This window comes from Meriones unguiculatus, chromosome 8 (assembly GCF_030254825.1).
Source record: "Meriones unguiculatus strain TT.TT164.6M chromosome 8, Bangor_MerUng_6.1, whole genome shotgun sequence".
Lineage (NCBI taxonomy): Eukaryota > Metazoa > Chordata > Mammalia > Rodentia > Muridae > Meriones > Meriones unguiculatus.
Window position 1 is genome coordinate 32,262,801 of NC_083356.1, and position 25,842 is coordinate 32,288,642.

A 25,842-nucleotide genomic window follows, 5' to 3' on the forward strand; every position below is an offset into this window, starting at 1 on the left:
GACTTCAAGAATGGGTCCTACATTCATAAACAAGTTTGATAGACAGAGAGCAGATGCTGCCATCCCTCCCTCTCTGTGGAGCACAAGCCTGAGCTGGAGTTAGCTACCCCTGCCAGAGTTCTCATTTGCCCACTGTGTCCTCACAGCACTGAGCTATGAGAGGGCTGGGCTACCAGAGTCTTCTAGAGGCAGTTCTCCCAAGATCCCTTAGGGCAAGGACAGCTGCCCTGCAGCCTGTGGCTGGTGTGTTTGTATTTGTTTGTGTGTGTGCCACCCAGGGATGTCTGACCCTATAAGACTTTGGCCTCTATTTGAGTTGGGCACTCCTCTGCCCCCACACTGTCAGGAGTCCTCAAAGTCAGGCCCCAGAGAATAACACAGGCATGACAAATGGAGTGGCTCATTGTGTTCCTGGAGGGAGGCCTGTATCTTTCTCATTTTTAATTGTGCCTGGCAGGGAATGTGATACATATTGGGTGTTCATTAAACACTGAATTATGAGGCCACTGAATGTAAGTTAGCCGCAGAGCCCAGTTAGATAGAGAGTAGATCTAAGACTTATTTCATATTTTTTTCTTTAGGAAAAGGAGATGGGTGATTTTGGTGAGCTGAGGGTGGGTGGGTGGTGGCTTTGAAATTTCTTTCTCTGCTTGCTGGGTTTTCTTAAATTTAAGTTTTCTTCTGGAGTTGCAAAAGACCTTAGCCATGTCTGCATATTAAAGGGCAGTTCTTACTCCTGGAATTAATTTTGAAACCCTGGACACATAATAAGTAAGAGCAATCTCAGGCTTTTATAATAAGGCAGACATTTACAGTTTGAATTACAGTTAACATGTTTCCCACATCTGCCTCCAGCTTCTGCCCAGGCTGTTATCTCTTTTGATTGTGACCTCTGGAGCCCTGAGCACACAGCTGGCATTTAAACCTGTGACAGTAATGAATGATCATGGCCCTCTGTAACCTTTCCTTCTCTGCAGAATGTGACCAATGTTGTGGTAATTCATAACCTCTATTTTCACCTGCTTTGTCTCCACTTTCTAGATGTACTGCCTTCCAAAGGTTTTTAGTGTAGAGGCTCTGTCCCAGCCTCCTGGGGGCCAGGGAGGGGAACATGTCTGCCATGACTTTCTGATGTGTAGAGACAGACATCTCTGGTAATAGTGTGAGTGGGTACTAGGTTTATATCTAGCCCAAAACAGGATGTGCTGTAAGTGGAAAAGATTCTTGAGTTTGAAGAGTTGGTACAAAATAGATGGAGTTTCTTATGAAGGCTTTAGAAATGGATTATAGGGTGGATGCTGTTGTGAGTATGCTGTTAAATAAAGGATGCTGTTGAAAGTCATCTTGTGTCTTATTTTAATGTGGCTTCTTGAAAATTAAAATCCCATCTGTGGCTTTCTCATATTTCCTTTGCCATTGCTAGTGCCTGAGCTGGAGTGGGTGAGGTTCCTCACGTGTTTGTGCCATGCACCCCTGCCTCCACCCTTGACAGTGTTCTCCAGGCAGGACCATCTTCAGAGACAATGTCCAGTACACTAGAGGAACGAAGGATCTGTGGAGCCCACTCTGCCTGGCAGATGCTTGCCTACAAGTCTGAGTTTACTCAGTGGATTGTTTAACTTTTAAGCTCTACAGCAACTCCTACTCAGTTTACCCACAGCGTATGCCAAGTCCAGGCTTGTTGATTGTAAATGCTAACTACGTAGAAGTGGGTTGAGTCAGACCAGAATTTCTCACGGCTCAGCTTTGCTTGCTTAGATTCTTCTCCCAAGAAGCATCCTTTCTATAGACTGCGTATGTGGGGAGGGACAAGAGCACTGTTGTGTGGCAGCCATGGTACTTGTGCCACTTGGGAGCAAACTTCTCCCATCTTGAACATTAAGCCAAATGAGGAAACAACAGCTATAAAATACAGATGGGTCTGTGTGGCCTGGCTGCCCCCCCCCTTTTTAGTGTCCTGCCCTTCCTCTATGCTTTGTCAGGTTTCTATGATACCGCTTCCTTGTCCTGCTGGGCTGAGGGTGGTGGGAGTAAACTGTGTAAGCAGAACTTGGGCCCATATGGAGAGGCTGGGGGTGCCTTCCAGAGCTGGACCTTCTTTCCTTTCCTTACTTGCATCCTGGATCCTGACAAGCTGTCCCACTACCTGCCATCTTTTCTTTCTTTTCTTCATTTCCTGACCTCTTTTCTTCCCCTTTCCCCACCCCAGTTCCTTGAGAGTCTTAGCCTCCATTTCTACTTAGTGTCACCTGGTGCTGTTTTGTTCTAGTTGTTTCTGAATTGCCTAAGCCCTTTGTTTCCCTAAAGTAAGTGTGTATGTGTTTGTACATGTATGTGTATGTACGTGAGTGTTTGCCCATGTGTCTATCATGCATTTTTGCTTGTATGTGTGTATGCATGGATATGCATGTGCACACACATTTATGCTTTACATGTGTGGGTCTCAGAGGACGGAGGATGCAAGTGGGGATGCAGTTAGTAGGGTTAGCTGGCCAGCTAGATTTTTTTAGGATCTAAAATGCTGCCTGCTCTCTTCAGCATTAGTACTTTATTAACTTGCTTCTTCCATATGATAACTCCCTCGGTACCTGCTTTGACATCCTTGCAGGGTCAGTGGGGACAACTGTAGTTATAATTGCATCCAAGCTGAGTCTCTGCATATTGAGAGAGGGGAAGGTGGCTCCAGACAGGCTGTTGGCTGATAACATGTGACCTGTGATGTTTGATGGGACACTGTTGCCAATGGCTTAAAAACAGCCCATTATTTCAGAAGGAAGATGAGCAAATCCATAAATCCAAAGCTGGCAGTTGGAGACATTGTGCTACTGTCTGTCTCTTTCCATCTCAGAAACAGGTGACATGGAGATTCAGCTGCTTTTAATTTCTGCATGGGAATAGTGGCAAAGATTAATTGCTTTAGGGGCTTTAGTTGAGAGTGGTGGCCTCAACTGTTTTCTGATGGACTGTGCTATTGATTCCCGCATTGGGGCTTCCTGGATCCATGTTTCCACAGGTCTGCTGGGTTCAGGAGTTCTGTCTCTGTTGACATTTGTGGTGGTTTCTCATAGAAAGGGCCACATTTTTTTTTTCCAATATGATTTCCCTGTTCAGTGTGAGTATATGACATTGCACTGGGTACTCACTTTGAGAGTGCTTAAAAATAACTTTAAAAATTTCATGCCAAGATTTAACATGGAAGAAATGTGTATGCATAAAATTATAATGCAACTGTTGGCCCAGCCATAATTATAGCTGATACTGCACATTCCTCATTTTATTTTGTTAATTTGAATTCAGCAGAGAAACGCCTCTGGGATTTCTCCCTAGCATTTAATAAACACGTTAACTTTGTGAGCTATAGAGGTTGGTGTGGGCATCAGCTTTTTCTGAGATGCCTCATAATTCCACACATTACAGGTGTGCATTCATTGGGACATCAACATGGACAGAGCTGGCAAGGTACCTTGCAGGTTATCTGTGGGTAGGAGAGGCGGGCAACTTGTCTGTTACCTGCCCTTGCTTTGGCTTGGTTTTCACAGGCTTTGGAGATGTCTAGCTTAAGACCAGCTTCCACTCCCAAACATTTCCAACCTACAGCGTTAGGTATTCATCATTCAGATGAGAAAATGAGACCTGAAGATATTCAGAGAATTACATTTTATCTGCCACTGGAGAAGTGGGAGGCTCTGGCTCCTGTGTGTGTTAGACCCTTTCTGCTGTAGTATCTCTTGGCTACAGACATTGACATAGGTGCATAGTGTTTTTAGCATCCTGCTGTCCTCCACAACTCTTCACAGAGGAAAAAACAAGTCCACGGAGGCCAGATACACATGCCCTGGGTCACACATCTATTTGAATCAAAGCTAGGGTCAGATCTATGTTTTTTTGAATCAGAAAATCCATTTATTCCTTCATCTGTTCCTTTAATAAAAGCTGTGTAGATTTTCTTAGACTGAAGTGTAACATGTTGGTAGAGTAGATACCACATAGGTGAACAGATGTCAGATGAACTGCTGAGTGATCTGTAGGTCATTGCTATCAACACCTCCTCCTGCCACGGGGCACTCCAGTCCCAGCCACACTGGAAAAGGCCGCTCTTTTTCACAGTGCATGCCTTAGTCACTGTCTTAGTTGCTGTTCTCTTGCAGTAAAGAGATATCCTGACCAAGGCAACTCTTATGAAAGAAAGTATTTAGTTGGGGCTTGCTTACGATTTCAGAGGCTTAGTCTGTTATCATTATGGTAGCATGCAGGCAGGTTCTGGAGCAGTAGTTGAGAGCTACATCCCAGTAGGCAAGAGAGAGCCTGGCCTAGCATGGGCTTTTGAAACCTCAAAGCCCAGCCCAAATGACACACTTCCGCCAACAAGGCCACAGCTCTTAATCCTTCTAAACCTTTCAAGTAGTGCTGCTTGGATGTTGACTTAGCATTCAAATATATGAGCCTATGGTAGCCGTTCAGACCACTACAGTGTCCTCACGTCAGTGCACGTTTGTGTCAGTGCTGAGCCTCCTGCTTAGCATTATTGCTGCTGTGCAGAATTTTGTGTTGTAGCCATGGGAAAGCCCCAGTTGGCCAGTAATTTTCAGGCAGGTTAAGAATAGGCCAGGCAGTAGTTGGTTATGAGGACATTCTGCGAGAATTGAGTGTGGCCAGAATCACCTGCCAGGTTTGACCAGGTGCTCCTGGACTGCCTGGACAAATCCATTCTGGCAGTGGAAGAACAGCCAAATTGTGACTTTGACTTGAGTCCCTGCTCAGTGCCCACTTGCTGTGTGACCCAGTAATCCCTTACATGGCCTTGTGTTTTCATTGTCAAGTGGACAGAAACACCTCGCTTGGGTGAGGTAAATGTAAAGGCTAATTAAGTAGGCTAATAGAACATTGTCTTGCAAAGTCAGTTTGGTAGCTTTGATTTTATTTTGTTGTACTGCCATATATGGCCACTAGAGGGTGATGCTAGCACGCACATTTGCTAAAAGTTGGCTACCAGAAATGGTGATTTCACTGTTGCTAGGTTTTGGGCCTGTCCCCAAGCTAGTGGTGGGTGAGAATAGTAAATATATATGGTCTGGGTGAATTCACATCAAGTTATTTCCTATTTTCCAGATTATTGCTACTTGAATCTCTGTAGCAAGTAATCACACACATGGAACAAATTTCTTTTTCTAAAAATAATTTACTTCCATTTCTAATTTGTAATTATTTCTTTGATTATGATTCTACTTGGGTTGGGGGACACTCAGACTTGCATTCCTCACAGCAACCACTATGAGTATTCCATCAAACAATGTACTGACCCCAGAGGTTGGCTGACGTGGCAGTCAACTTGGAAGGTCTTGATGGAGCTTTGGCATTATTATTACTTATCTGGATGGGAGCTCCTTGGCAGCTCATTAACATCTGTCAGTCTCAGGCCTCTCTTCTGTAAGTGGGGATGGTGATGGTGGTGATGATGAAGCTGCTGCTTCTGTTGTTAGGATTGATGATCATGAGGGTGATAGTGATGATGAAGGGGATGGTGTGATGGTGATTGTGAGGGTGGTTGTGACGAAGCTAGTGATGATGATGGTGATTTAGTGATGGTGCTGATGGTGCCAGCACCACCAATTTGGCTACTTCCTAGGACAGCAGTGATGATCAAGTGTAGTCATGGATGTAAAGAAGTGTGTGGATGTTATTCACTTCTGGAGTGGCATAGTTATTCTGCAGCTGGCTGACAGGGAAGGCTGGATGTCAGTCTGGGCTTCGAATTTTGATGCATTTTTCTTGCAGAGGCATGTGGACACTTGTAAAACACTGAACTCTGGGTAGGTCTTTTACTTACTCAAGTCTTCTGCTTTCCCAAGCCTTCTACTCACCTGAGTCCTGCATTCACTCGGGTCTCCACTTAACAGTACCCTCTCCTCACCTAGCCCTCCACTTACTTGGCCTACACATTACAGCACTTTGAACTTAGCATGCCCACAACGTGTCTAATTGTCAAAAGTCTATTTTCTCATTTAATCTACCTCTGAGTTGACTCTACACCTGGCTAAATCAGTTTCCTGCCTTTTTCTTTTGGGCTCTCTTATTAGTCTAGCCTGTCCCTGTGAGAGAAAGACAGGGAAATGTCTTTATATATCTTCACCTAGCTCCCTTCCACTAGGAAAACATTTACAGTCTTCAGCTCTGAGGCTTGGTTTGCCACTGTGTCCACAGCTGGCCTTGGTCTCACTGTCTTCCTCATTCTGGGGACTGTTGTCTTCTTCCCACAAGAAGCACACCCTATTGTTTTGTTTCATTATCCATTTCTTTTTGGTACCAACTCAAGTGCTATGTGTATGTTTGTGTGTGTTTCTGTATGTGCATGGGTGTGTTTGTGTGTGTGCATGTGTTTGTTTCTAAGTATATGTTTGTGTATGTATGCATGTTTCTGTATGTGTGCATGCATGTGTATGTATTTGTCTATGCATGTGTGTATGTTTGTGTATGTGTATATATGTGTATGTATGTCTGTCTGTGTTCATATATGTTCATACACAAATGAATATGGAGGTAAGAGGTTGCCATCAGGATGCAATTCTTTATTGCTTCTCTTCCTTATAGTTTGAGACAGGGTCTCAAAATTTGGTCTTGCCATTTTGGGTAGACTGGCTGAGTACTGAGCTCCTGGGATCCATCTGTGTTTGTCCTCCAGGGTTTCAGGCGTGCAGTACCACTTGGCTTTTTACCTGGCTTCCAGGGATCTGAACTCAGGCCCTGCTTATACAACACTGAACTGTTTCCTCAGCACTCTAATGAGAACCATGAAAACTCAAGTAAGACAGCCCCATTCATTACCTACCTCTCCAGGTTCTGGCCTGTGGATGGGCAGAGTCTGAAGCCTCACTTCTCTCACCCTCAGAGCTACATTTCTGTTCTGTTTCCTCACACTGCTCTTTCTGGCTGTCTCTGTAAGTAGCAGCTATCTTCCAGCTTTCACCTGGGTACAAAAGCTTTTATGAGAAACTACAAACCAGCAGCCCTGGGGCTGTATTGACTGCTGTGGCCTGCCAATCTCATTTAGCTTCTTTCCAGGGAATTCCTAATCCAGAGCCAGCATTTGGGCCCCCACTGCCTAGACCTAGGATGCAGAAGACGGCAGGTTTCCTGAAGTATTGCTGCTAACTAGAGGCCTTCTGGACAACCCCATTCCTAGCCTTTCCTGGCTGACCATGTATCTATGGTGGCCTGTGGGGAGCTGGTTGCTTGCCTAGAGGTGCCTGCCCTATAAGGGGTCAAGGTCTTGGTTCTGTCTTTTGGCTGCTGTTGCCCTCTGATAGCCTGCTGAGTTGTGTCTGTATCTCCTGAGCCCTGTGGACCCCCTTCCCCTGACAGGCCAGTTCTTTATGCAGAGGAGTTCGCACCTTCTCCAGGCACAGTTGCTTTTTGTTTGTTTGTTTGTTTTGTTTTAATGTTTGTATGGATATAACCCATTTTCTACATCCTGATTTTTAAATTTATCCTTGGAGCTGAGCACATCATCCTAGAACTCCATAGGCCTGTAGCCCATCCTCTTAGACTAGTTACATTTGCTTGCTTCTAAAACAGGGTAATGTCTTTATGTCTATCTTAGTCTCAGGGCTCCTCTGTATAGCTGGCTAGGCTGTACATGGCACAGTGGTGCCATGTGTAAGGAAGATGGCTCATTTCACATAATAGGTTTATTTTGTATTATGAAAGTCTTACAGATGGTAGGAATGTGACTTGTTACAGTAGTCTTCATATATTATGATTTTCTGATGGGTTATGAGTATCTTATAGAGATACCTTTTGGGCTGGCAGCATCTTGGCCAAGAGTGTGACAATATTGCTTTGTTTAGATGTCTCTGTTCTTGCCTTGAAGTAGTAGTTTGCAGCCAGTGTATGGGGTTCAGAGTGGAAAGTGAGGTCATACAGGGAGAAGAAAGAGCAGAAACCAAGCTTTCCTGAGTTTATAACCAGCCTGCCCAGTACTTCGTATGTACTGGACCTGCATTGCCTCCATTGAATCAGAAACCAAGCTTTCCTGAGTTTATAACCAGCCTGCCCAGTACTTCGTATGTACTGGACCTGCATTGCCTCCATTGAATCATGAAAACTTTATGAAAGATCATTGGTTCAAGCAGTCTGGTACCAAGAAGCATCTTTCTATTGGTGTGATAAGAAGCTGACATATCTTAGTCTACTTACATGTGGTTTTGTCCTTTTAGTGCCATGTAAATTGTTAGTACTTCTTAAAAAGAAAGAAACAAACAAACAAATGTTGTTCTCCAGTGGAGAAATATAGAGGAGGATATCTTTGAAAATTAATATACACTTAGTGTGAACCTTGTATGATACTGGCTGATGGTAAGCGCTTAATGAATTTAAGCTTTCTCTTTGTCTACTTCATCCTTTTAAAATTTAATGATGATGGCGGTGATGATAATGGTTATGGTGGTGGTAATGAAAGTCGTGAAGGTAGTATTTATGAAATTGCTAATAGCAGCAAAGGTGATGCTAGTGACCATGATGATGATGATGGTAATGGAAGTTATGATGACGATAGTGGTCATGGTGTTGGTGATGATGTTTGGGATGATAGTGCCATTGGTGACTGTGATGATGATGGTGATGGTGATGATGACAATGATAACATGGAATATATACACAGGTACTTAAAGGTTCTTCAGAGTAAATGGAATGAAGGAAAATATTCTAACCTGATTTTCATCCCTTAAAGATAAAGGAAGGGTGGGAACTGGAGAGATAGCTCAGTGGTTTACAGAGCTTGCTGCTCTTTCAGAGGGCCTGTGTTCCATTTCCAGGACCCACAACAAAACATCTGTAACTCCAGTTCCAGGGGTTCTGATGTTCTTTTCTCACCTAAAAGGCACTCTATGTAGGTGTTATACATACGTAGGTATGCATGTATATATGTATGTATGTATGTATGTATCTATCTATCTGTAAGTACACATACATATAGGCAAAACACTCACACACAAAAGAAAACAAAAGAAGGTAGTATTTTATGGGACTGGTGCACTGCCTGCTGCACCAGCGAGGCAGGTGGAAGGGGGTGTTAATATTGCACAAAGCTGTACAACATGAGACTTTATTCATTATGTTGTATGTGACAGCAGTCTGGCTTTATGTTGTTAATATATTTGTACTCCTGTTTGGAAGCTGCTAATATCTATAAATTTAATAACTTAAAGACAAGTGAAAAGCAGGAAAACAAAAATAGAAGGGTGTTCTTACCATCTTGTCTCATAAGACAGACAATTCAATAGGGGCTTGGCTTTGGCTATTGAACTCTCTTGTAGTTAATACATTCAAATAAAAGATAGTTGGAGAGCAGAGAGAGTGATTTATGCTAATCAAAGTGCAGAAAAAAGAGATTTTTAAAGTACAGTCTTCATATGGAGAAGCAATGAAGCATTTTGTCTTCTTGTGGTTATTGATAAATGCTTAAGCATGTTGCAGTCATTAATTCATCTAACTGCTTTGGGTTTTTAATGGATCTCCATTGGCATTATTACTCAGAGGAAGATGCTGGATCAATGAGGCTATGGCTCATGACTGGAGGCATCATGAAATGTAGGTGTGGGGCTATGCAGTTCGGAATTTGGAGTGTTCACACCAACTCTCAGAGGTATGCCTATAGCTGGGACTGCATGTTGCCCTGTGAGCTGTACTCCCCCACCCCCTCCTCAAGGTCTCAGTGTGCTTGAACTTAGATGCATTGTGCCACTTCCTTTTGGCCTTCATTGTCTGGTGAGAAATGTGCTATCTCCTGAATGATTTTTCTGATAGGAAATAGTTTTTTGTTTGTTTGTTTGTTTGTTTTGTTTTGTTTTTCTCCCTTGCTATTCTCATGTATTTCTTTGTTTTTAGTTCTCAAAAGTTTGATTATATTTCTTTGCATAAGTTTATTTGTTTATCTTGTTTGGGATTTGCTCAGCTTCTTAAATCCATTGGTTTACTTTTCTAAAAATTTAGAAGTTTTCAGTTGTCTTTTTTTTTTTTTTTTTTTTTTTTACCACATTTACCCAGTTCGTCATCTTTTTTTCATCTCTGGGCTCTGATGACATAGTTTTAGCTCTTTTGCTACAGTTCCTGGGTCCCTGCGCTCTGTTCACTGTTCTGGTGCTTGGATGTGTAATGCTACTCTGTGGTCAGCATCACCAACTTGCCTGTTCTTTTCATTTTTCTTCGAACCCATCATTGAAGGCCTTTGCCTGTTACTGTTTTGGTGGTAGTTGTTTTAATTTTCTCTTCTGAACTTTCCGGTTGTTATTCCTTTACCTTGTCTATCTCTTGGATGAGGCACTCCAGTTTCCACCTCCTATATTGCTTGGATTTGCTTTTGAAGATATTTTTGTGGTAGTTGCTTTAGTCCTTGTCAGATCATCCTGCTTCCTGTGTCATCTTGCTGATATCTGTTAATAGCTTTCTGTCCTTCCACATGCTATTTCCCTGTTTCTTGAAGAGTCACAGGGGTGAATGGTCATGAGTGATGACTATTTGGGCTATGAAATCCTAGACTTTATTTAACTTTTCTTCTTTGGCTGGCTCCCTTGACTCTGTTAGGGTGGAGGGTGATGCCTTGTACTTCTAGTAGGCCTGAATTCATCTTCCCTGCTTCTCTGCTTCTTTTGACACTGGGCTGGGTAGTGGAGTCTAGGCTCCCACTGGTCTAGGTGATGGCGTTCATGCTCTACACTACCCCCATTGGCTCTGGGGTAAATTAGTGAAATCTATCTCCATAGTGATTCTGCTAACATTGGATTGGATAGTGAGGTCTAGGCTGTACCAAGGCTCTCTAGGGCCAGGAGGGCTGATGGATCTCAGTGCTTTCCCCATAGCACTTTAATGGAAAGCTGTCATGTGCATTATGGCTGGATACTTGAGAGAGTCCTGGTTCCCTCTCAACCTTTGAATGTGGAATGGGACCAGGGCCAGGGTTTACTGTGTTGTTTGGTTGTAGTGCAGTGTAGAAGATCTCTTTTGCTCAGTAGCTCTGGCTTGTCTTTTGAGTGGAAACTGCCTGTTGCTGGAGTTTCTAGATCTGTGGCCTCTTTGGTTCCAGGCTAGCTGTAGAGGCAGGAGAAGACTGAAAGCATGCCACTGCTGCACTCTTCGCTAGGTCCCATGGTTGTGAGCTGGCCTATCTCAAGTTTCAGTTTCTCTGCATTTGTCTTATCTGCAGAGCTCAGAGCTCTTATCTGGCCTTAGTAAGAAGAAAGAGTTCATTTACCCCAATCTGGGACCTTTGGCCACTTTGTTTGAAATGGTAGGTGTACACTGGGCTGCCTTTGGCTGAGGGTATTTTTCTGTGCAGGATGCTCTGGCCTGGCCACTTCCCATGGACCTTCAGCATCTCCTCAAAGTGCCTTGGGCCACTCACTTGTCATGCTTTGTCTTGCTGCCAGCTGGCCTTAAGTCTTTTCATTTCAGTCAATTTTTGATGAAAAAAATTCAGGAGAGTTCAGAGTCCAGGGTGTTGAGAAGGTGCCAGCATCTGTCTCCTTCTCATCATGTTCTGGGTTGTCAGAGTCCAGCCTCATTAGGCTGATAGGCTCTAGCTGAGGAGCATGTCAGCCTTGTAGTACCCTGCAGGAGAGTGTAGGATGGAGAAATTGGCCATGTACTGTGTATTGCCCCAGGCACATGTGTATGTCTGCTTCCTTCCTGAGAGTCCTGATTCCTAGTTTGCTCAGGCTTCACACTCCAGCTAAATGCTACAGACCTCAGAGGTATTCTGGGCCACCTGCCTTCAGCCTCCCTCCTCCCCCGCCAGAGCTCACTCGGTAGACTAGGATGACCTCAAATTCATAAAGACCTGTCTGCCTCTGCCTCCCGGAGTGTTGGGACTAAAGGCGTGTACCACCACTGCCCAGCCCTTCTGCCTTTTAAGTGTTGAGTTAGAAAGGTTTAAGACCTGCCCATACATGCATTGGCAGTCAGAGGAAACCCAAGAATCCAGATAGCCAGTCCTTAGAATCACAAGGTAGCTTAGAAAGTCACATGTCACTATTTCTGTAAGAAAAAGTATTATGAGATTTCTCCAAGAGCTCCTGACCCCACTGTCCATGTCGGTGATGCCCAGTGTCTCATCTGTTCTTCCCCATGCTTTGTCCGGGGTTGGAGTAAGCATGGGGACCCCTGAAAGGAGGGGAAAGGCTCTTACTGATTTGAAAAGGATCCTCCCTACGACTCTGTCTGACTCTGACTCTGAGGTGGGCAGGTCTGAAGCAGATGTACCAGGGCACTCAGTGATTTTATTGCCTCCTACCCTGTTTGTCATTGTTTCACAGTGAGTATGAACTCATTGTTACTTCTGTAGTAAATGACCTCTTCAAGATAGGGGCTAGCATAAGAGTTGCAACCACAGGTGCCGGAACCCTGTTTTGTTCTAGTCATGTCGGATGAACTTACCAGAGAACAACAGCACAAGGTGTTAGATGGTGTGCCAGGTGCCAGAATATTCTTCACGTTGACTAAAACCTGTAACTTCAGACCACAGCCCCACCTATACTCAGTCATCCCTTGGGACCCCAGACCAACAGTCTAGTTCATGGTCACGTTCTGGGAAGGCTGAGGTGGAGCCTTGTTCATTTCAGGGTCCCTAGGGTGGGTAGGCCAGAGGTCCACGGAGGACCTGGCTGCTTCTTAGCTTAGAGTTTAGAATGAGGACTTGCTATGCCAGCATCTTACGGTTTCCGTTGTAACAGTACAGAGGAGCTGCCTCCGCCCAGCAGATAATCCAGGGGAATGCATGCTCACACACCCTACTGCAGTGGGTCTCCTTGTGCTAAGCATGCCATTTTCTGAGTTCCTTTGTTAAGGAGAAGAGCGTAGTAATTGGACCCTAAAATGCATCTGAATTATCACATCTTCATCAGAGCCAGCTGATAACATATTTATGACTGTATTTCAGGACATAATATATGCTTTTTCATATCTGGTCACTGTAGAAATAAAAGTGGTTCTCTTGTTGTTATTTTGGTGCATGATACAGTACCCCCCTTTATATGCTTTGGCATTTTTTGTTCGTGCGTGGCTTTAAAAACGTCTCCAAGAAATGCCCTGTCTTCTTCTATGTTAGAGCCTGTGTTCAAGAGGGTACGTTCTATGCCTTGTTCTGGGTGTCTGGGACAGGCAGTTATTGAAGACATAATTCCATTGTTAGTAACAGAGCAGAGGCTCTCACCTGCCTGCCCTCTGATGTTCATTTCCAGTCTCTGGCAGCATTCTGCCTGGTGTGCTTCTCTGCAGCCCTGCTTTAAGGTCTCATGTCCCCTCTCTGTTCTCTGCAGACTCTGTTAGTGGCCTCTTCTATCATGCTGGTAAACACCCCTACCCCAGTCTCCTCATGTAGCTCAGGCTGTTGCTGTTTTCTGCTGCAGTAGGTCAACAAATTCCCCATTTGTGTGTGTGGGGTGCTCAGCAGAGCAAGAATTGAGGGAGTTGGTGTAGCCCATGTGTGAGGGACTAGGGACTATCTCTGAGAGAGAAGCCATCACTGCTGGACTTTCAGCCATACTGGTTCCTGTCCTGCTCTTTTAATACCTCAACTTCTGTGAGTTCCTTGCCATTTGGTATCTACTAGGATCTGTCCCTTGGTCTTCTGTGGCTCTGACTCACAGCAATCTCTGCTGAGAAGCTTCTGTCCCTGCAGGCTTTTCCTGGTCCAGTATTCCTCACTGAACCCTGTCTCCTGCCCCGCTGCTTGGCTGAGCCCACATTTATATGACTGGCCCTGGGTCGCAGTTGTTGTTTTTGTCCTCACTCAGAATTACAGGCACAGTCCTATGCCCAAAAGCTGAACATGCAGTGGGTACCAGGGAAGCTCATGCTAATTAATAGCAGATGGCTGAGGTGAGTGTCACCCTGAGGTACCCAGGCCCTGTCTGGTGCTGTCATACAAAAAGTCATTATATTTATTTCATCTCTACTTGTTGTTTACTATGCATTTGACTTGAGAGAGGCCTTAGAATAACTCTGCAGTCCCTAGATATTCTCCCCTGCTAAATGTTACAAGGTTCTTAGCCTCCTGACATCTGTGAAGTGATGTTAGAACATTAGACTAGTAGAGGCTGGCCAGGAAGTTACATCATGGCAAACTGTAAGAAACAATGGCCCTGTGTTGTCTGTGTCATGCTGCCCTCTTGAAGGGCCTGGGCCTAGATTTCTCTTTGTAGCCCCACATTGGCTCAGGGCTTGCCAGTAGCCTGTGGTTGATATGTTAGTCATTGTGTATTTAAGTTTGTTGCAGACATGACTGGTTTTAGGCCTGTAGGTATCCTGAGTATTTTAGCTGTAACTTGGTAGAGCTCAGCTTACAGTTTCCTAGCCATACATATATCCATGTCAAAACCAGGCATTAGGGTCTAATGTTTAATACTGTCTATTCAGCAGGATTTAGGCTCACCTAAATCATGCCCCTGAAGAATAATCTGGAGCCTGTTAATCTAAGTGGGAAGCCCCATTCTAACTCTGAGAGACTCCATTCAGTGGGCTGGAGTCCAGACTGAATAAAAAGGAGAAAATGAGCTATGAAGTAGAAATTTCTGCTTTCTTCGGAAACTCAGTTGTGTCATGACTGCTACCTAAGGTCGGGGGGTTGGAAGGGAGGTAGAGGTGTTTAAGAACCTTAAATAAAGTAGGTTAAGAGTTTATCTCTCTGCTTCCTGGTTTGCAGTGTGACCAGCTGCCCAGAGCTCCTGCCACCGTTGTTTTTCTCCATGGTGAACTGTGAGACCCTTGAACTGTGGGGCCAGATACAGTCTTCCTTTACTAAGATGCTTTAGTTGAGTGTTTTATCAGTCACAGGAGTAACTGATACACAGGGCATCTGGCCTCTGTCCTGGCCTCTGTCCTGCTGCTGGGACAGAAGCAAGTTTCTTTTCTATACTGTTTTCTCTCCTGTGGGCTGGCGGTTATCAGCCAGTTTCTGTCTAAACCATTTTGATGTATAACCAGCAAGAAACAGGTTATGAGAGCATAGAAAGCATTTTTTTTTATGCAGAAAGAAAAGTATTGTTATAATGTAACATATTGCTTGGAAAGCATTTTGTGTTCCTTAGGAATTAAACCTTTCCTGGAAATGATGAAGTATTGACTGATAGTACTCAAGAGAACATTTTATCGACTAAGCAGTGTTCTGCTTTGTTAAATTTCTGTTTCATATATTTGCTAGAAACTGATCTCAGAGGCCAGTTCATGGTGAGACCTTTCCTGTGAATCCAGGGAGGGTTTCCTTCCTGTGACTTACTGTACCTGGCTGGCTTTGGTCTTTATTCCAGCCAGGGTGTGGGTGGCTGGTCACTCTGGTTCTTATATTCTTTTTTTTTGCTACAAAGAGAGGGAGAAAAATGGAGTGAGAGGGTGGGGATCAAGAGAGGTTTTTATGTTTAGATGGAAGAGATGAGAACATGTTTGCAGGCCAACAGGAGAGCTCCAGCAGGGAGGGAGGAATGGATGAGCTGCAGAAAGAAGCAACAGTGACTGCAGCAGTGTTGCTGAGTGGGTAAAAGGGTCAAGTTCTGCATGTGTCAGGCATTGATGATGTGCCCAGTGGCCTGATTTCCTGGATGAAGGCAACAAGGGATGCATTGTCTTTGAGTAAGTAAAGGTACTAATGACAGCAGTTTGTGGCAGTCTGGTTTTTTTTCAAACTATAATTCTGCATGCTATCTGTGAGCCTAACTGATGCCCCCATGTCCATACTAGAGTGCCAGTGCTTGTGCTGATTCTGACCCAACAGCAGTAGGACTGTACCTGGCAAGGGTGGGTATTCAAGCAGGCCTAGCAGGGAGAAGGAGCTGCTTCTAGCTGCATCTAGTGAAATGGGCACAAAGGTAAACTGAGACAGACGTGTGACGCCCACTTAACAGGACAGAGTGCAAGGGCCTAGAAGTTGTGGTAAGGGTTGGTGTGCACCCAGCCTTGCCAGCTGATGTGTAAATCCCACATGGGGCTGGATAGCGTATGGTTTTTATCTATTGGCACAAGACAGAGGGTAGCTGAAACATGGGCTTGGGGCATGGTGGGTTTACCTGGAATCTGCTGCCAAGGATGGCATTGACCTTCTCTGCCCACTGGCTCAGTTACCCAGAGTACTTGAACTTTTTCAGTGTCATGTCACTTTGTAGTACTTAGGGATGGCAGTTGGAAACTTAGCCTAGGTCTGGCTGGCTGGAAAGCCATGGTCTTTTGTATCATACCAGTCTCTCCATTTCAGCAAACATGTAAAAATGTCAACAAAAAAACCTGCCTCTTAATGGCTTTTGGGTCCTAAATATAATATTTTATATGTATCTATAATTACTTTGTCAAACTGAAATATGAGGTCTTCTGTTCTTTTTTGTCTCCATACCTAAAATATTATTAAGAATGAGAGGAATTATTAGTTTTGTTAAGAAAAATGATAGTGTTTTAGGTAGAAATTAAGTGGCATAAAACAACACATTCCTTGCTTTTGTGTCTCATTTGGTGTTGGAGGCACTCGTTCAGTTGTTGCAAGGGTCTTCTTGGGAAGTGTTGCCATGGTCAGGCTTTCCTTGCACCTACCTGGTCTGACAGTTTGGCCCGAATACCGAGTGATCCCCAGTGTGCTTCCTTCATTGAGGGCAGGGTTTTCCTTTGAGGGCCATGGACTGTGGTTTTCTGGAGTTTGGGCTGCTGGGTGGATTTGGGTCATAGGGAGGCCTATGTTAATCTAGTCTCCTCAGGAGAAAGTCTTGAAAACTTGTAAAAAGAGTTTTCTTGTAATCATGGGCTATCTGAGGTATCTGCAAAGGGAACACAGGCTGCAGGACGCTGATGAGAATGCATACAACAGTTCTTTCTCTGGTTCTTTGGAGTAATCATTGTTTATGTGATAGAGAGTTAACAAGACTTTCTCTTTGTTTTTGTTTTTGTTTTTCTTACAGAAAACACAGCTATCTTCATGTGTAAATGCTGTAATCTTTTCTCACCAAATCAGTCAGAACTCCTGACCCACGTTTCTGAGAAGCATGGGGAAGAAGGGATCAATGTGGATGATGTCATCATTCCCCTTAGGCCTCTGAATACTCCTGAAAACCCCAACCCAAGCAAGAGTGGAGATGGTAAGGACAGCAAGAATGCCGGGCAGGGACTTGTGATACAGGAACGCTCCAGATTACTATGAAGCCAGCTCTCTGGATCATGGACACAGCAGAAACGTAAAGAAAATCCAGCCTGGAGCCATGTAATTCTGAATGTAGATATTTTTGTGGAAGATTAGATCTTTGAATTTCCTATCCAGTAGCTTCTGTGGGTGTTCCTTTAATACCTGGTCAGTGATGTGTGTGTATATATGTACATATGTGTATTTATATGCATGTGTATTTGTATGTGTGTATATATGTATATATATGTGTGGATATGTGTGTATTTGTGTGAATATATGTATGTATGTTTGTGTATATGTATATGTGTTTGTAGGTGTATATGTATGTGTGTATATATTTATGTATGTATGAGGCAGGTTTCAGTGGAATAAAAATAGGAGTCTGACCTCAGACAAGTGTGGAGTGGTTCAACTCTGGCATCCACCAGCTGAATTACTTAAAGCAAATGAAATTTCTTTTCTAACCCTCACTTTACTTATCTGAGAAATGAAGACACATATTCAGATTAAGTCAGAGAATGTACCTCCTGTACCCCAGGTCCTGCACAGATGAGGATAAAGGTAGGTGTTGTTATATACTATCAATAAATTTCTATCGGTAAGCTTGGAAACAGTGTCTCCAAACCTGTATTGTAAACCTAAAGAAAGGTTCAGATTGTGAATCTTGGATTCACACAGTATCCTTCAGGTTCACAGTCAGTGGGCAAAGTGAACTACATCTGTCTGCAGCTGCTGTACCTCTATTTCAGAACGACACCAACCATAGTAGGTGCCATGGATTAGAGAAGCCATCTAGGTGCTGTAATTAGGTCCCCAGAGACGATAAGGAAAATATATAATACAGGAGGGACAGCTGCAAACAAGACTTAGAAAACTTCCCCTCAAAACCCTTTATATATGATGAGGGATAACAGCCATTCTCCAAAGCAGAAGCCCAGGCTGGGTGGCACATGTCTCATTGAGGGGTTCATTAGCTACCCTCACCATACAGTTGTTCCTTCTTGGGAATATTCAGACTGGCATTCAGGATAGTCTGGCTTATTGATCATCTGTCGGAGACTGTTAATAAGGAGAGACTCCAGACAAAAAAAATGTTTGGTTAATAAGTCCCTCTGGCCCAAGCCTGGGGTGCTGGAGAAGTATGTCTGACAGATGATTAAGTTGTTGAGAAGCTAGAAAGTCTTACTAGTTACTGTTTGTGTCACATGATGAGAAACAAAGAAAACACAGCCCGTGAAATGGGCAAAGGAGGAGGGATTCTCTTGGGTCAACATCACTATTGCTAGTAGTGTGTGCTTGTGCACACAAAGGCTTTGGGGCAGACAAAGCCTTTCTCTCTCACAGAAAAGCAAGTCTGTGGAAAAGTCATCTACAGTCACTTCTCAGCCAGCAGGGAATGGTTTGAAGGAAAGAGGAGGAAAGCTTACACAGACTAAGAATCTGTCCCCCTCGCCCCTAGACCTGGAGGTTTGGTTCCCATCTGCTCCCTGTCCTGTGAAGAGTTCTGACCACAGGGAGGAGCTACTGGGATGCAGGCCATTTACAGAAGTGCTTCCCTGCTGTGGGAGGCTTCCCAAGAGGACAGATTCCAATGAGAGACACCATGACTGTTTGGGTTGAGCAGACATCCACTCTGGAAAATGGGCTGTTTCTTTATCATATTCACCTGGCAGACTGGAGACAGTGGATCATCATGGCCAGCATGTGAAAGGAGCTTTTGCAAGGGTTTTAGTTCCTTTCTGCCAGTGTTGCTTTAAGATTTTCTAACTAAAATGAAATGGAGCATGAATCAGACAGAAAACAATTTTACATTCTTTTATAAATAAGAACAAGAGAAATGACAGTAACGCCTGTGAGTTTACAGGGAGTTCTGTGTGTGGGTGTTTTGTGAGACTTCTACCCTTCCCTTCCTATGTAGAAATGTCATTCATGCAAGACCTCCTCCCCTCCCTGATGGCATGATTTGTCTTTGACTGTGGTCCCCCCCCAGCTGCTCCCTGATGCTTGTCTCCCCACTTTATCACCTGAGATCTACCTGCTGGGAAGTTAGCAGTTGACTGAAGGCAAAGGTCAACCTTCTGCCTTGGTAGCCAGTTCCTGAAAGATGGCTTTGTCCAGCTCACTCCTGCATATTTCTTGGCCTTTATCAGCTTGGGTTGACCTGGAAGGACTTGGCACTAGCCCTGTGTGGTGTTAGAGCCCCTTTCCCTGGGCTTTAGAACCCCACTCATGGTCTCAAATCAGTCCTCCCTGGCCATGTGTTTATGGTGCTTTCTTCCACTTACTCCAAAGCTGGCTTTGGGTATTCCTCTCCTGAGGGTGGTGCCCCAGCACAGGGCCAAGTGCCAAGTGAATGTGTCACTCACTATTTGAAATTGTCATTTTCTTGATGTTGGCTTTGCTGCCTCACTGTGTCTCTTAAAAGGTGCTTCATCCCACCTGTCACTTCTCAGGAAGCATCATTAATGACCAACAGAATGTAAATTAAGATAATACTTAATTTTAATTTTTATTCAAATTGGTGAAAACTCTTAAGTATGTAATAGTGTTCTTGGTTGATATGAGTATGGAAAAATAGAAGCTTCTAGGTCCTGGTAGAATGTAAATGGGCAAAGGGTTTCACAGAGCATTCAGATATAGCCTATTAAAATTCTAAATGAGCACACCCTCTTTCTGCCCAAGCAGAGATCAGTACATCAGTCAGTGAGTTCCAGGGCATAAAAGGAGAGGGAAATATGATTGCTTATTGGGTACAAGTATTGGTTCAGTTTTATACAGTGATGAGAACGTTCTAGAATTAGGTAGTTGTAATACTACCTCATATATATATATATATATATATACACACATATACATATATATATATTGCTCATAAGTACACAGTATAGACTGTTCATATGCATTGTTTATAAGTTGGTGAAAAGTTTGTTTTCAAGAAAAATTAAGTGAATTATGTATTTTCTACAGAAAGAAATACCACACAGACATAAAAATAAATAGAAGAAATGCTAATAATATTTAGTGTATGCTTGAAGTTTGCTAAACTGATTATATGTGAGCTTTGTTCTATGCCTTTATGTTCATTTTACTATTTCATAGGCTTTTGTCCCTTTCTAAGTAATTTAACTTTTTTTATGACCTACTTTTCAGTCTGCTAATTCTATTTTTCCTTTTTTTTTTTTTTTGAGGTAAAGCTGACATAAAATTTTACCATATTAACAACCTTGGAGCATATAGTTCCATGGTTTTATGCATGGTCACAATGTATATGCTATTGCAACTGCGTAATTCTAGAACATTCTCACCATTGTAAAGCAAAACTGAACCGACCCTTGCATTCACTAAGCAATCATATTTTCCTTTCTTTTATGCTCTGGAACTCACTGATTGACGTTGTGTCCCTGTGGATATCTATGCTCCCTATATTTCCTATAAACAGGTGACATAATGCATGGCCTTCTATGTCTGGCTCTTTTCACTTAGTATGCTGTTTTCATGATTTATCCCTGTGGTAGCATGTTCCAGTTCACTCCTTTTCATGGATGATTGACATTGTTAGTGGAAATTTAACTTGTTTGCACTTTTTGGCTATTGTGAATAATGCACAGTAATGAATAGTAATGCACAAATTTGCATATGCATATATCTTTTGTTTTCTTTTAAGTATGTGCCTAACAATGGAATTGCTGGGTTATGTAATTCTGTGTTTAAACTTTTTGAGTGTGTGCACATGGTGTGTGTATGTGTATGTGTGTGTGTGTGTGTGTGTGTGTGTGTTGTGTTAGTCTCTGTGTGTAGATGTGGGGGCAGTATCAGGATGTTATTTGTTCTTCTATCACTCTCTGTTTCATTGTTCTGAGACAAATCTCTCATTTAATTGTTAGTTCAGCATTTTGATTAGGCTAGATGGTCAGTAGACGCTCAGGATCTGCCTGTCTCTACCCTTCCATACATATGCAGCATAATGAGAGATTAGCAACAGAAGCATTATAGAGTACAATTAAGATGGCACTCTACAGTAAAATTGCCAGCATGGCTAATCCTGCATTTTGGGGCCATTATCACATAGAATGAAGATCACTTAAGGATAAGCATGATAACCTGATAGTTGCTCTTATGACTAAGATCCCTCTGGAATGCCTAACAGTCAGGTAGTGCATACAGTGTGCATATGCTGAACAAAGTGATGATGCCTAGAGTTGCCATCATGCTATGGACTTGACTAGTTCTGGAAATGCTCATTTGGTATATTTGGATCAGAGATGCTCATAGATAGTAGTGATCATGAAAAGTGAAGCATCACTGAGCTGCTTTTCTCACTGAGTCATTTTTCGTTATGATTTACTTTTGACTTAAATTCTTTTCTAGTACATTTTGTTCTTTTCTTTCATATTTAACAGATTAATTGCTTGTATAGTTTAATTTTAAAAAGTATTTCTTAAGACTTTAATTAAAACCAGCTTCTTACAATGACAACATTTCTTCCAGAGTCTTTTATTAGGAGCCCCGTGTTCCTCTGTTTCTCTTTTGAAAGTCCATAAAGTCTGAAGCTTGTCCAGGCTTAGTTTCTCTCCAATGGCTTCCAGTCAAGGTTTAACCTTCACAATTCATTTTAACTTGAGAGATACTTGAAATGGTTTAATTAAAATTTTAACTGCGTAGTAATTGATTTATTGCTTTTCTCTCCTATATAACATGGAGGTTCCTAAATCCTTTGCTTTATTTGATAGCCCTTTAGTCTTTTTGCTCACAGAGGATGTGTTCTGCAGAATGACCTTGTACTTTTTCCCTCTTGAAAATTAAGTCTCTGGCCTTGTTCCAAGCTGTGATCCAGAAAACAAAATTGCCATCTAGCATCAAGCTCATTCTCCCCATTGTGTGTATATGTGTGTGAGTTATGTGTTTGTGTGTATGTGTGTGTTGGTACTTGTGTGCATGGAAAGCTGGGTCATTGTTTAATGAAAAACCCCATTTTGTCAGTTTCATCTTCCTTCTCTGCAGACCCCTTAGTAGGAACTTGACCCTTTTCTTTTCATCTTTTCCTTCCTCCCCAGTCCTGTGTTCACTAACCATCAACTATGGGTCTGCTTTGTTCCTGGTTGCTATGCTAGATGCTGAGGGGTTCCATGTGCTGTGCCTGGTAGCTGGGTCCCTCTGGTGGACTGCAAATGCAATGGCTGAGTGCTTTTGGGTGCTAAGTCTGGGCTGCTCATGTGGGGATCATATGCCCTGGCTTGAGGGTAAAAGAAGGCTTCCTAGGGAAGCTGATGTCAAAAACTTTAGACCTGTTATTGAATTTAAAAAATAAAAAGGAAGGAAAAGGAAAGGAAAGATAACTGTTCTGTGTTTTCTGCACCAATGGAAAAAAATTTTTTTTTAAAAAAAGGAAAGGAACATGCCTCGTCTCAGATTTCATCACCAAACAAATAAAAAGAAAAAAGAAATAAAAAGGAAAGGACATGACTGGTCCTAGGTATCAGCAGCCAAATGAATGAAAAAAGAATTAAAAGGAAAGGTCCTAGGTATTGTGGAGAAGAAAGTTTATTATAGATAGAAGGGAGAGCATAGCCAGAGGTAGACATATCTGGGAGAGTCCATAGTGGTCATGACCCTGAACCACTTGAGGAAAAAGGAGTAGGGGAAGGGAGGAGAGAGAGGGGAACCAAGTGCAGCAGCCAGGAGGCCCAAAGGTACAAAGAGAATGGGTAACCAGAGTGGTTGGGTTATATAGGGAATAGTACCCAACACCTGGCCTGGAGAAGTTTAGGGTAGTGGGTAGGCTATGCCAGCCAGAAGAGCCCTGTAACAGGTAGGGACTGAGATGCTGGCAGAACCTGATGGCCAGCGTCCTGCTTTGATGTGATAAATAGGCACCTCAGCCATTTGTCCAAGGTTTGAAACCTAACAGTTCTGTTGTCTCATCTGTATATCTGTTACAGATAAAGTTGTTTTCAATGATGTATGGGTATGTTGCTCTGACATGGTTGTGAAGTTCACTGACAGAGACAGACAGTTCTGTTCAAACCTTATCTCCGCCACTGACTAGTTCTGTGACCTTGGGTCATGTTAACTAACCTCTGCAAGTCTCAGCATTTGTTTTATTTGTTTTTTGTTTTGTTTTAAAAATCCATCAATTTACTTATTTATTTTGTTATAAAATGTGTATGTATGACATGTGTGTATGTGTGTGTGTGTCTGCATGTACATGTATGCACCACATGTGTTCTGGTATCAATAAAAACCAGAAAAGGATATCAGATTCCATAGAACTAGAATTACAAGTTGTTGTGAGCCTCCTGATATGGGTGCTGGGAAACAAATCTGGGTTCTCTGTAAGATCTTGCAAATGCTCTTAACCACAGAGCCATCTAACTGCTTCAGTGCTCTTGACGTTATACTTGGGATAGTACTGATGATGTCCCTGGGGATTAAATGAAGGAGTGCCTGTGCAGTCAGCACGGTGCCTGTGGTGTATGCGCATCAGCATTATTCACTATGGCTGTCTTTTCCCCATATGGCTGGTGGGACTGCAGGGAGAGAAGAGCTTTGGCCTTTGGCCTCTGGTGCCTCAGCTGTGCTGTAGAACAGGATGCATTCTTTTTCCACAGAGGGGCATGGCATTGTTCAGAAACCTAAAAGGCTCTTGCTCCCTGGGTTCTCATAAATAATTCATTGTCTCCCCTAGTGCTTCCCAGGCTTTGGAAATAAATGTCAGGGAGATTGACTGTCAGGGCCCTACAATGTTAGTCTTTCCAAATTTTCCAGGATCTGGAGCTATTGTGACTAGAGACCAAGCTGCCATGTAAGCATACCTGGAGGCTGCTTTTCTGCAGTGCGGCCATGATAAAATCAGCGTGACCTTAACTGCACTTTGCTTTCTTGGGGTATGAGCTATTTTAAAATGACAGAATCAAGAAACATACATTGAGAGAGTCAGGGTGAACAGGGATGCATGCACATCTAGGAGTCACATTGTTTAATGATGGCCTGGTTGGTTGGTTTGTCGGTTGGTTGGTTTTTTGACAGGGTTTCTTTGTGCAGCCTTGGCTGTTCTGGATTTACTTTGTAGACCAGGCTGGCCTCCAACTCACAGTGATCCACCTGCTGAGTGCTGGGATTAAAGGGGTGCGCCCCCACTGCCTGTAGTACTTTCTTAACTAGGATATTGAAAGTCAGAATGTTAAGGCTACAGTGGAATAGCGTACGGTTTCCACCCTGTCGGTCATTCTTGAGTGCACTGCGCATGTGACAGTGGCCTCATTTATTACAAGGGCTCTGTGAAGTAGAGACTGATGTATGCTTACAAACTTGAGGTGTAGGGAGGGTTGCCGGGCTGCCCAACTCAAAAGCATTTCCTCTGCAGATGTTTACAGCTGACCATCATCCGCCAGCCCTGAGGGCTTCCACCGTAAGATCTGTAGTAGAGAATAAGGATGCCCACCTTCCAGCTCTGTCTGCATGTTCAGCTAATGGTTCTGGAAAAACGTCAAGCCTCGGGAATCTCTGGGTCTTTTGTTTCATACTGAGTGAATTATGCCTGTTATACACATCTCACGAAGATTTTATAACAATAAAATGAGATAGTATCTGGGAAAGTCTCACAATCTTGAGTGATGCACAAAGAAAAGCCTTCCATTTTATATATATATAATATTTATTTATTTTGTTGGGCTCTTAAATTTTTTTAATTAAAATTTTTTTTTGGTTGAATTTGAAAACCTCCCCCTGATTCTTTCTGTTCTTTTCCAGGGTTTTTGGCCTTGGATCTACAAGGTTGATGTACAAGCTCAGATATACCCTGTCTCTGCCCCTTTCTTTTGTTAGAAACTCAGAACACCAGACACAGCTCATTTTCCAAAAGCCCTTTTGGCCATCATCACCCAGTGACTGTTTGCTTCTCACCTGCTTGCTCTCTTCCACTTCTGCTTAAGAACCAACAAGACCCAGGACCTAGAAGGTAGCTCAGGAAGAGAGGAAAAGGACTTAGGAGGCTGTGCTTGAGCGCACATTCCAAATATTTGTGGGTGTGACACAATCAAGTGAGGGCACGGTCCTCCTTCAGTAGCTGTTGGCAGCACCCAGGAGAAGGTGCTAGGATTTGGACGGGACCACCTTCTAGGTTGTGCATTAGGATCTGACCTGCAGGTAAGAAAGTGGACATAGATGAGGGAAAGAGGACAGTGATACATGTACATGTTCAGCAACTCAGAGCAACTGCACTGGACAGTGTAAAGGGAAGCAAAGGAGAGTGAAGATTTTTTTTTCTCTCTCTCTGTCTCATACCCACCCACACTCTGTGCATGTGGATATGTTGTGTATGTGTGATGTTTGTCTGTGTGCTATGTGCTAAAGGGCCTAGAAGAGAAAGAGGAAGATGTAAGCAATAGCCATGTACCCATAATAGAGCAGTAACGACAAACTAGAGAGATGATTTCATCCAGGTCTGTCTTGGTGAACCAGTGAGTTTACTGGGCTCACTTATTGGAGCACAGAAGAGGGCTTACTTACAGGAACATGCATGACCTATTAACAGCTGCTTCACCCAAAAGCCCCACATTGCATGAGTGATAACCTCCTTACAATCACATAGATAGAGCCTACACTTCCTTTCCCCCACTCCTTTCATGTACTCGAGCACCCCCTGAGACATGCATCAGGGAGGCTGGTGTAGGGTGGAGTGGCCAGAATCTTAAGAG

The 25,842-nt window shown here is 43.3% G+C and overlaps 1 protein-coding gene across 2 annotated transcripts in view; it reads left to right on the forward strand.

Moving 5' to 3' along the window:
• Zfat (zinc finger and AT-hook domain containing) overlaps window positions 1-25,842 on the forward strand; it is a 197,989-nt gene that overhangs the window by 20,370 nt on the left and 151,777 nt on the right. For both annotated transcript variants that reach the window (XM_060389326.1, XM_060389327.1), the window contains exon 2: window positions 16,926-17,102. In XM_060389326.1, the coding sequence (XP_060245309.1) occupies window positions 16,926-17,102 (177 nt within the window). The remainder of the gene's footprint in view (window positions 1-16,925; window positions 17,103-25,842) is intronic.